This window comes from Delphinus delphis, chromosome 9 (assembly GCF_949987515.2).
Source record: "Delphinus delphis chromosome 9, mDelDel1.2, whole genome shotgun sequence".
Lineage (NCBI taxonomy): Eukaryota > Metazoa > Chordata > Mammalia > Artiodactyla > Delphinidae > Delphinus > Delphinus delphis.
Genome location: NC_082691.1, coordinates 60,362,760 through 60,375,419, shown reverse-complemented (window position 1 = coordinate 60,375,419; position 12,660 = coordinate 60,362,760). Strand labels below are relative to the sequence as shown.

General features: G+C 40.6%; 1 protein-coding gene across 1 annotated transcript in view; it reads left to right on the top strand.

Annotated features, from left to right (window-relative positions):
* CPVL (carboxypeptidase vitellogenic like) overlaps window positions 1-7,658 on the top strand; it is a 101,279-nt gene extending 93,621 nt beyond the window's left edge. The window contains 1 exon segment of the mRNA XM_060019921.1: window positions 7,554-7,658. Within this exon segment, the coding sequence (XP_059875904.1) occupies window positions 7,554-7,658 (105 nt within the window).
* The last annotated feature ends 5,002 nt before the right edge of the window (window positions 7,659-12,660 follow it).

Sequence of the window (12,660 nt, the reverse complement as noted above, 5' to 3'; positions counted from 1 at the left end):
AGCATGAAGGAACAAAATAAAGTTGTGTTGCAGTATTGCTACGTTGTCAGCTGGACTAAGGGCATTATTTTTGCCTTGCACTCTTCCGTTTAGCAGTAAAGACAGTGTGCCTTGTTCTGTTTCAACAAATGGCATCATTGAAAATGTTGCACCGTTTGCCATATTTTGTCTTCTAAATTCCTGGAACCTGGGGGCATTTGCGGGTCTGGGGTCCCCTTAGGCTGTGGGTCAGGAACACAGTTGAATGTAGATACCCTCTCTGGTCAGGAGTGGCCCCAAAAAGACCACCTTTGGAGTGTCTTAGGGGCTCTGATACACAGAAGGATCCTGACAACTTGGTGGTGTGGTCTTGAAACTATTACTGCCAGTAATACTAGAACTCAGTGGGGACAGGCAGGAATGGAAGCAGGCAACAGGACCTTCTTACCTTCCTGCAAATATTTGAAACCCAGACCATCTGATATCCTGCGCCAAAGTTTCAGAGAAGATAATTTACCCATTTGAACGGATATTTCTTTGATTTATTTTGGGAAAGGGGAAGAATGCCTTAATGTCTCATGTTTCCCCAGGAACATCAAAATGTCAGAGAACCAGTGGTCTGAGAGTAAACCAGCTTGGGAAGGAGGGGAGCCACTGATCTGTAGTGTTTGCCAATTTCCGTGGTGTAAATGCTCCCACCATGGCTGATTTCAGGCTACCAACATGTCACCAAATGTGGAGTGGGGCAGCCACATGCATAATCCAATCTCCTAAACCAGTGGGAAAGAATTCCAGCACACCACTGCTGGAGCTAGCCTGCACTACTGTTTGCAGGAAGCAAAATTTTGGCAAGTTGGCTGGCTCTTGTTTCCATGTTAGCCAGAAGACAGTGAGCCAGGATCTAAGTCCTCACAACACTCCTGGCAGAGAGCATTTGCTGCTATAACCTCTGCCCTCTCCTCCCCCATTCTCATTCTCTCTTCCCAAAGAAAACTACAAATGTGGATCATAAAGCTAGATATTGAGTAAGGGTAGTTAATGAACTGGATTGTGCTTTTTATCCTCTTGTGGATATCTAATATACAAACTGGACATGGAGGGAGTAAAGTTTTGATTACTTTTTGATTGCATGAAACCCTATGTTGTAAAGTGGGTTCTTAAAAGGGAAAAAGGACACAACAGCTTTTGCCATTCTGCTGAGACAAGTAAGGTCTTGCTTGCTTGACATTTCTGTGAGGGGAGAAGAGGGTGTTTGGCATTGCATGAGGTGAAAGGGGGTAGAAAGAATGGCATGGATCCTGGTGTTGTCAGGCTTAAGGGATACAATTCACTCTAGACAGTTAAGCCTATTGACAGAGGTTTGATTTCTAATTTAAGTTGCTTTCTTACTTTAACTGGAATATTCTTTCCCATGGGAAGGAAAGATTCATAGCACGGAAATAAAAGAAGCCTGGAAGAGAAATATTTCCCCTCCTAAAGAAAATATTATAATCTATCTTTCCCCTTCTAAAGAAAATATTATAACCTATCTTTCTGAAGAAGTATAGTAAGGAAGTTTACAGTTCCTAGTAACTTCTAATCTTTCTCTGCTCTTAAAGGGAAAACATATTCCTTTGACCATAAAAATTCAGATAATAATAGTATGATGACCTTTGGTTGAGTGCTTATTATTTGCCTGTATGATACGTGGTGCAAGCTTAATACACATCTGTGGACCAAGTGCCATGTAACATTTTATATGCATTATTTCTATGAATTCTCACAGAAAGTTAAATATTCTTAGCATGACTAACCATTCCAGATCGCCTGGCACTTTTTCAGTGTTAGCACTAAAAGTTTTATGTTCGCAGTAACTCCTCAGTCCTGGGCAAACTGGGACAACTGGTCACCCTAATTCTTATCTCCATTTTACAGATGGGAAAATAGAGTTAGTTAAGTCATTGTGCCCAGGTCATGGAGCTGGGCTCCAACCCAGATCTGCTAAATCCTGAGTCCATGCCTCTAAGCTTTTATTGTTGTTCTTAATAGAGTGGGGTTGGTTTGACCCATGCTATTATTGTGTCATAATCAAAAGTGGAAATCCTAAATTATGATATTGTTGCAACTGATTAAGTTAGATGGTGCACCTAGAGAGCCTCTTGGGAACTGTAAGGTAGCATCAAAGCTCTATATTGACTACTCTAGAAACGATGCCACTGCGATGGCTACATTTAGGTCAGCTAAAGCACCCTTTCCCCTCAATAATTATTTGCTACCCTAGAACTTACAGTGGTGAATCTGAAGGCATTTTCCCTGAGTGTTGTGGGAGCAGCCCTGAGCCTTGACCTTCACTTTGTTTTTTGGTTTTTTTTTTGAAAGTGACTTGCCTCACTCTTTGTTAGGAGGTGGCTGCTAACAAGCTTTGGCTTATTTTTTATTCTCATTACCAAGTACCCTTTCTTTTTAGTGTATTTTTTATTTGAGTGCATATTTATTTTATTTCTACTCAGGGTTAGTGTCTGAAAACAAAAAGGTAAGAGTTTGTAAATGTGGAATGGAATAAAAATAATAAAAGAAATTTAGTGTAAATCAGCAACTAACAAACAAGATTCTCTTGAGTGTCTGTATCAACCTGTAGTAGAAAACAAGGACTATAAACTATCCTGTATCACCTGCCTCCCAAATCTGCTTCTGCCATGTGCCTCTCTTCTTCTTTCTTGGTTAATAACATCACTTCTTGCAAAGCTGCACATGTCAGAAGCCTGAAATGGGGAGGATGTTTGTGTGTTGGAGGGTGGGGGGTGCTTTCACTTAAACTTTGTGTCTGAGTAATCACTAATTTTATTATTTCTACCCCAGCATCTCTCTTCCCTTCCCCTTCTCACCATCTGTCACATGAGCCTACATCATCTCTCACCTGAAGATCTAGTCTCCTCATTTGCCTCGTTACTCCAGTATCACTTCCTTCCAAATCAGCCCCCTCATTACATATTAAGTCATCTTTCTACAATGCAGATCTGAGCGTATCACTACTCTGCTTAAAACCCTCGAGAATATATCCAGAATAGGCAAACCCATAGAGACAGAAAGTAGATTAGTGATTGCCAGGGACTGGCAGGAAGAAGGGAATGGAAAGTGACTGCTAGTGAGTATAGGGTTTCCTCTGGGGTGATGAAAACGTTCTGCAACTAGATAGTGGTGATGGTTGCACAACACTGTGAATATACTAAATGCTACTGAATTGTTCACTGTAAAATGGTTAGAATGATAATTTTATATTATGTGTATTTTAACACACACACGCATACACACACACACACACACAAATCCTATAGGATAAGGTCCATGCATCCCAGCAGCATGTCATATGGGGTTTACCTGTTCAACGGTCCCTTCTGCTTTCCCACTAACTCTTTACAATTGGAACCTCTTTTGGATTACTGCACGTGCCATGCAGTTTCATGCCCCACAGTTTTTTGCTTTTGTTTTTTTTTAATTTATTTATTTTTGGCTGCGTTGGGTCCTCGTTGCTATGCGCGATCTCCTTCCAGTTGCGGCAAGCAGGGGCTACCCTCCGCTGCTGCGTGCGGGTCTCTCACTGTTGTGGCCTCTCCTGCCGCGGAGCATGGGCTCCAGGCGCGCAGGCTTCAGTAGTTGTGGCATGTGGGCTCAGTAGTTGCGGCTCGCGGGCTCCAGAGCCCAGGCTCAGTAGTTGTGGCACACGGGCTTAGTTGCTCCCTGGCATGTGGGATCTTCCTGGACCAGGGCTCGAACCCGCATCCCCCACATTGGCAGGAGGATTCTCAACCACTACCACCAGGGAAGCCCTCCCCACTGTTTTTGAACTCACAGTTTCCTTTGTCTTTAGTGTATCCCTTTCCCCCTCCCCACCCACCATTGTCCGGTGATCTGCTCCTCCAAGACTCCCAGGAAGTCTCCCCTGACACATCTATGTCAACACACCCATTGTGAATTTCCCTCTATATTTCATCTCAAAAGGCACAACTGAGAAACCTTTATTGCCACGTCCACGTTTCTAGTTGCAGGGAGCATTGTATTGTTTTCTAAAACATAAAGTGGAATGAAGCTTTAAAGTGTTTTGTATAACCCTTTGAAAATTCATGACATCTGGAACACATGAGTTTAGGGGTTTCAGTTCTAGTGTGAAAGCACCCAAAAAATACCGTTTCTGGTGATGAGACCATTTCTATCCAGGAAGCCTTGAGATTAATCTTGTCACATTTAAATATGTAATCATGACCCTGTCACATTTTTTTACACAGCTCTAAAAACTCTGTAGTGATTTGTGTTCTTGATTCGTGAGTGGTGAGTGGCTTGGCTATAAACAGCAGAGTGGGTTTTTTTTCAGCACTCATAAATTTATTTCTGAGGTTAACTTCAGTAAAATGCTGTATGGGAATCTGATAGAGAACATCGAGAATTTTGTGGTATGTGAAAAAGACTTTGTTCCTAAATGAGCTTTTCTTTCCAATCTTAATGACATCATTTATGATGTCATTTGGTCATTACATATGGCAGCTCAGAATTGGACCAGGGATCAGGCAACTCACTGTGAATAAGAATTATAACACCTAACCCCTGTCATCTCTTCTTTACCACTTGTTTATCATGGATGTAGAAGGTGGATGTATGTATGCGAGAGACTGTGTGTGTGTGTGCATGTGTGTGTGTGTGTGTGTATAAACACCAGGAGAGCAGATGATCAGGAAAAAATACACTAAGGTGAGGTCATGAGTAGATGTTAACCAAATTTCTCTTTGTATTCTCCCTTGATGTAAAAACAGAACTGCCCGGTTTCTCACAAAATAGAAAGTTGGTTTAAATAGCAGTTCTCAAAGCGTAGTCTTTGGACCAACAGCACCAACGTTACTTTGGAACTGTTTGAAACACAAATTCTTAGGGGCCTCCCTGGTGGCGCAGTGGTTAAGAATCTGCCTGCCAATGCAGGGGGCACAGCAGTCTGCTTTAACAAGCTCAGGTACTTTTATGCACGTTTGTTTGAGAACTACTGTGTTAACTCGCTTAAACCAAGATTTTTCCATGCTAATGTAGGAACACAGTGTTCTAGGTTGGTTAGGTTGATGCAAGCATTTTGATCTTGGAATTTGAATACAGATAATTACTGGAAGAATAATTACAACGGCTGATATTTCTTAAGTACCATCCCAGGCCAGGCACTGTGCCAAGTATTCCAATATTATTCCATTAATTCCTTATACAACTATCCCAGGACATAATATTTTATTCTCTGTTGTACAGTTAAGGAAACAGAAACTCAGAGACATGAAGTTAATTGCCCAAGGTCACACAGCTTGCTGTGCCTCTGGTCGTGCTCCTGCACTTTGACTCCCGAGCCCAGGCCATCAAGCACTGTGCTATTCCCCCATTAGTGGCAGCTCTGGTCTGGAGGACAGGATGACCTTTAGCTCCTGAGTACTCAGTTTATTACTGTTCTGGATGGTTGCCACCAAACTCATTTCCAGCTTAAGCAGCTGGGTTTTGTCATAAACATGACTTCGTCAAATGTCCTCGGCTGAGCTGAAGCTGCATAGAAATCGCTCATCGGATTCCTGCCAAGGCCGGAGAATTGGATGAGAAGCTACAGGAAGAGAATTCTAGCCTGGGATAGTGGGGGCAGCAGAAGTTTCCCTCCAGAGCCACATGCACGGGCTCTTGTCACAGATGTGTTTACTTTCAGTCTGTGACAAAAAGTGGGACACGGGGGGTTTCCAGATACAAGCTGGAACGCAAATGGTAGATGGACGCCACTGTCAGAGCAGCAAGGCACAGGCGACGGCTGATGGAGGGTAGCATAGAGCAGATGTCTCCAGTGGTATATGAGGGGTAAGGGCCAATCTCATTCCTCACCTACCTCAGAGGGCTGTTCAGAGGCGAGTGAAACGTTCTGGGACTAAGCCGTAAAGTTCTGTTCAAAGTAAGGAATTATTGTGTAAGTAATTTGATTAAAAACACTGGTGTTTGCATTAGAAGCCAGGGTTCTAGCTGCTTCCTCCACTTACAATTGTATGACCTGGACAAGCCCCCTTATAGCTCCAAACAGTCTCCTCGACGCTGCTGTGAAGGGTGCTCTCTGCCGTTGTTCAGGGCACAGCTTCTACAGCTGTAAGCTGCAAAATAAAATTCATCTAATAACGTTGATCCACTTATCTCACAGCAAGGTTGGAAGATGGTGGGTGTTGGGGGGAGGGGGTAATATAATCAACACACTATGCAAATATACATATATATATTTTTTTTTTTTTTTTTTCTGCTTCAGGTCTTTTCAGACTGATGCAGGTACAAGGTCGGCCGCTAATAAAGGGACTTTTTAAAAGTAGCCTTTAATTCTTGATTGTGATTCAGCAGCTAGAAGTCACTGAATGTGATTGCTTTACTGCATGTGTTCACTTACATCAGCCACTACTAACTCCTGTCCGTTCTCCACATGTGCAACAGGACCCCTCAGGCCACAGGGATCTCTCCTGCATGCGGCCTCCCAGCACTCAGTGTCGGTTCTTTCCCTTTTTGAATCATGAAGGCCTGCCCTTGTTGTAGAGAGGTCCTTGGGACATTGGCTGAAGCCAGACTTTCCGAGTGCAGAGCCTGGCGTTAAGGGTGGCCCCTTGTAGGCTCTTGTGTGAGTCTGAACTCACCTCAACTACAGAAGTTTTAAGGATGCTTTATATATCCTGAGAGGTGACAGAGGGGTCCATTGTTATCCAAACTTGTTGAGTTTACCCCTAAGACTAGTGGATTCCGTTATATGTAAATTATACACAGAATTTGGGGAGAAGTATACTGATACCCCCATTTTACTTTGAAATGTGTCAAAAAGATAAGGTGGATTAATAGATGAATAGTGAGATCCATCTGTAAGAAGAAAAGTGAGTGTTAATGAGAATATCTAAATGGTGCATATATGAAATTCTTTCAAATTTGCTGTGTTTGAAAATGTTTCATAATAAAATGTCAGGAGAAATAGAATGTTCTAACTCTTTGCTGCTCAAAAATGGGCTCTTAAAATTTCAACTACCAAGGATTTCTCTTTTGTTATTGTTTTAATTTTTTGGAGGATCAAAATATCTCCTTTATTAATGGTACAGGCTAAGGTGGAAGGTATAGCTTAGTGTGACAGCCAAGTGGACCAGCTAACTGAAGGGTGGAATTAGGCAGATTCCTCCACCCAGTTGCAGGCAGAGCTGGTCTGGGGTAGGTCTCCCCACCTTAGTGCCATAACCGGGTAAGAATTACAGCACAGCACGGAGGCGCAGACAGCTTCGTCCCAAGAGGAAAAAGACAAGGAGGAATTTTCCAGTTCTATACATGTCAAAGATGAACGCAACTTGGTATAAAATTGAATAACTACACAATCTTAAAACTTTCTTACCTTAAGGTATCTATTATTAATGCTATCAAAAGCAGACAATCAACATATCTAAAGGCATGGATTGATATAATATGTTCTTTATTTCATGTAAGCTTTAAGAATACTTAAATCCAAATTAAAACTTGCCATTTATCTGGAATATCCGATTCTCTAGATTTCAGTTTTTCTTCTGTTTTTCTTCTTTAAGGTAATTGTTCGAGGTGGAGGCCACATTTTGCCCTATGATCAGCCTTTGAGATCTTTTGACATGATTAAACGATTCATTTTTGAAAGAGGATGGGATCCTTATTGATGGATCAGCTACTTTCCTAAAAGAGAACGTCAGGGATTTTAATCTTTGAAAAGAAAATTTTCAAAACAGAAAATGTCACATAAATAGGAAAATTATCTTTTTAAATCTGCAAAATGTTTCTCATCAATAAAAATTATCCTTGAAACGAGTGAGGTTCTGTTTTGGAGGATCACTACAAAATTAACTGTAAGAAGGTGCTGTGCATGAGTTAGAATTACATCTTTTAACTTAAGGGATGGAAAGGATGGATTCTGAGACACCGATTCAGATGGAAATGGATAAATAAATGGGATATTGGGGCCTTGAATAGGAATTTTAAATTCCTTCTAAAATGATGTGAAAAGTGCAGTAAATCAATAAAGTTGTAACTACATCTTGTTCTACAAATAACAGAAAAGTTTATCATACCATGCATCTGAAGGTGTTTGGTAAATATCCGGTAAGAACATCTGACATCATTCCAGAGGAATGGGTGACCTTATAATAGTGGTGAGGAAGAGACTTTGGAATGTAGAAAGTCTTAGCAAGAAAGGTAGCTTGGAATTCTTTGAATTAGAAATCTTATATGTAAAAGAAATGATGTACTGATTGACGATAAGCAGAGGACAGAGAACATACTAAATCTTTGCCTTTTCTTTCTTTCTTCTTTTTGTTTTGTTTTTTTTAGTTTGTCGGTTCATTTGAAATATACGCATTTATCAAACAGCCTGCAGGCCACATTAGTTATGAGCCATTTTTAATTGGGGTTTTAAATTCTGTACTTCTTTTAGCCAAATAAAGAATAACCTAATTTTGTATAATAATTGTTGGAATATCAAAAAAATTTGAGATCATCTTGCATCAAGATATATACATTTATAAATATGCATACATGAGTAATTTTCCAACTAAAATATCACATCTCGGCACATCTTTCCTATTTATGCATCACATGCTCACATCTCTAATTCTACAGCACATTTGGCTTTTTCCACATCATTTCCCCCTCATATTACCCATCTATGAATTGGCTCACTGGGGAACTAAATTTAAAAAGTCAAAGCCTCTTGCTGAAGATATTTTATTGAGTTCTTTTAATTTCTCATTTTGTTCCTGATTTCATTCAGGGTTGAGAGTTTCCTTTTTTTTTTTATACATGTTGTTCATTGTGCCCATATACTGTGAGACCTCAAATTGAACATTCTGATCAAAAGCAAATTTTAATTATTGCAGAGAATAAACTGGGGGAAGTGTGCACAAAGCTTTGCATATAGCCCCACATGCAAGTTAAATAGTTGCATTTGGTCCCAATAATATGTAGTGGAAAGAGCACCACCTGTGGCTGGGAGACCTGGGATTTAGTCCCAGGTGTGTCGCACATGCACTGGATGTTTTGGATAAGTCGTCTCACTGTACTGGCCTCCCAAAGTCTCAAAGAAGATAGCCAGAAGAGATTTCTGAGGTTCCTTCCAGCTCATATATCATTGTCATAGTTGACAAGGAACCATGTTTGTTTCACCAAGGAACCATGAGACCATATAGGCAAGCCTCATTATTAGTGGATTCCATATTTGCATCCCCTACTGATTAAAATTGACTTGTAATCCCCAGATCAATACTTGCTCACTTTGTGGTCATTTGTGAACATGCACAGAGTGATGACGAATTTGAGTTACCCAATGTGCACATTCTCAGCTGAGGTCAAACGAGGCAACACTGCCTTCTTGTTTCAGCTCTCCTAATGTAAACAAGCATCCTTTTGGCAGTCTACTTAGTGCCACATTTTCTGCATCTTTGTGCTTTTGCTATTTAAAAGGACTCCCAAGCATAGTGCTGAAGTGCTAGTGTTCTTGAGCACAAGAAGGCTGTGATGTGCCTTGTGGCGAAAAGATGTGTGTTAGATAAGGTTCGTTTAGGCGTGAGTTATATGCTGTTGGCTATGAGGTCAATATTATTGAAGCAACGATATATGTTAAATAAGGTTTCTTTAACACACATAAAACAAGGTTATGTTTTGATTGGATGACCAAAATGTTGTGACCAAAGGCTAGTAGGAACCACATCCTGGATTTCCCTGGGAGCAGTGTTTCAGAACTCTAATTCAGTGTTTAGGGAGGTGTTATAGAAAATATCTACAGTGAACAGGCAGAATGGAGTGTTCTTATGGAACACTTAGAGTAGGAATCAACACAAAATCAGAGCTCAATAAGTAGAAGTGGTAGATGTTGTCATTATTTTAGATGTTGTCATTTTTATCATCTCCCTGTCCCAGGCACTAGGCCAGTGGGGACTGTTGGGGACAACATGCCAGGCCTTCCCAGAGCAACCCTAGCCAAGTCCCTTGAGGCTACAGTCCTATGGAGACTGAATCTGGCAGGAATTTTACATTAAAAGAAGGGAGGGGAGGGTAGTTCAGAGACTAAAGAAAAGCAAAATTTTGAATTTAATTGGAGAGAGTCCTTTGTGGAGAGACTCTCCCAGTTGGGTAGGCATCCTCCATGAGACACACCAGTCCATTAAGGTGCCCTCCCTTAGTCCAGACAAGAGACAGGCAGAAAGTGTCACATGACTGCCGTTACTGCAAGCAGACAACTTATATAAACAAGGGGAATTATAGTGAGGACAGATGAGGCATCTTCTCAAGCTTCTGGGTCCAGCATACTGCCCGTGACTGCGACGTACACGCCTGTAGGATGTTATCATTGTGGTTCATTTCATAAAAACAAAGTCTTCAAATAGTAGGATCTCTATAACTCTCTGCCATGCGATGGGAAATGGCCAGGTCAGTCTCTCGTACCACATGGGCTATCTCAGGGCAGTGTATTTAAAGGAGCTGTAGAACCTGAGAATGGGTCCTGTATTCTTTCTTTCTTTGACAAAAAGACAAGGCTTGCAGATGAGTGAGTGGCTATTGTTAGTATGTCATCTAGCAGATATCTTTTTAAAAAGTAAACACATAATCTGCCCTTTCAAGGTAGAAGTGATACTTTAAAAATTAGTGAGAATGTAATTTCTTTTCAAAAGAAATTTAATCTATGGCAAGAGCATTTTGAAAACAGATGTTTGGAAATATTTCCATTTACTGTGTGTGCATTACCAAAAAAAAAAAAAAATCCTTAACTCAGGAAAAATTTCAACAAATGTCTTTACATAAAAGATGGGATTGAAAAATGCATGTTGGGAGTTAATAAAGCTCATCTAATGAGGTATTGCTTCCATTTGGATCTACAGCTCTGGAATGTGTCTTTTTCAGCTCTGATGGACTTGGAGACCAAGTGTCAAAATAAACTGAACATATAACCAGACATTTGAATGTTATCTCACAAAAGGGTAGTCCAAGATTTTCAAACATGACAAAGCATATTCAACACATTGCTCCTATTAAAAATACTAACAGTAATATTTTAGAAAGTATAAATATTTTGTACTACTAAAAATCAATTTTTAAGAATTAAGTATTTAAAATTTCATCCTTTATCATTTTAAAGTTTCCATTTTAATTAATATTTCATAGTATAAGTGTTCTTAGTATAGTAGTGGCATGGTTATACTTTATAAATGAGTGAATAATTATACATATTTTGGTATGCCTTCAGCAATTTTTTAACAAAAGGGGTGACATAGCATAAAGGTTTGGAGAACACTGAGAGGACAGAAAAAGTCTAAATTTAACAGTGGCCTTAAACTATGCACTGATTTTGTTAAGTTAAAAAAAACAAGGCATCTAAAAATATAGTATGTTTCATTTATAAGAAAGGAAGGGAGAAAGGAAGGAAGGGAAATAAAATCAAACAAATAAATAAATAAGGGAGGGAGAGAGACACACAGAAGTTTTGTAAGGAATAGAGTGCCTCTGGAAAGATAAACAAGGAACCAATAACCGTAGGGGAGGAAGTGTCGACAATCTGTTACTGGGCATGGGTGTGAAAGAGACAATTTTTTAAGTATATTTTGATTTTTATACCATTTTGTGCTTATGTTATATATGTAAATATTAAAAATCTGGCCCCAGGCTCTCAGAGAAAGAACTGCCTTTTGGGTCATGTTTCTGTGGAAGCAGAGGCCTGAGGATAGGTCCATGGCTAAGTCTGCTCAGCAGAAGGCCAGAGGAAGAGTGTTTGGGTTCCCTGGGCGGCCTGACAGTGGAGAGGAGATGCTGCAAAAAATTCAAGAAAAGGTGGGGTTTGAGGAGGTGAGAGAGGGAGACTCTGGCAACATGTCTGCTGAGATCAGAGAAGTGAAGAGTTCTGCAGAATCTGGAATGAGAAGCAGTGTTAGCCCTGCCCTCCCCACCCCCACTAGACACAAAGTAGGGCAGGGGGAGCTTGCTGAATGCTGTCGTTGCATTGTGCTGCGGGGTGGGGTGGGGAGTGAAGTGACTTGATTTGACCTTTGGGTTGCAATTGTAAAGAGGCAGAAAAGCATTTCTGTTGCAGTGGAAGTCTATTGGGAGGCCCATGAGTAGGTCTGGAAGGCCCAGCCTCAACCTCTAAGAGGTTGTTACCACGAGGCGAAACAGGCCTTCCCTGGGGATTCATTTCAGCTGTAGACACCTAATTCTGTGAATCAGAAGTAATAATAACAGCTATTCTTTTTAAGCCCCTAAAATGTGCCAGATGTTCACCAAGACATCACCAGGTAGATGGTTTTCCCATTTCACAGAGGAGGTCATGGAACTTCATTGATACAGAGAGACTTGCCTGAGGTTCCTACAGCCAATGGCAGAGCCAGTCCAGATTCAAACTCATGTGTCTCTCCTTAAACTCCATCCTTTTTCCACAGAGAAGCCACCCTGCCTCCTGATCCTGAAGCTTTCTCACCTGATGACATCAATGGGTAAGTGTCAGGTGACCCCATTTGGGGTTACAGTGTATACCAGAGTTAAAAATGGGCTTTATTTTTAAATATTACATACACCAGATTATAGGAAACTAGATGTTGTCCAAGAGGAACTAGTTTAAATTGGAATCCTGATTCTCTGGAAAGTACTAAGAGCTGTCATTTAATTACTTATGTATATGAA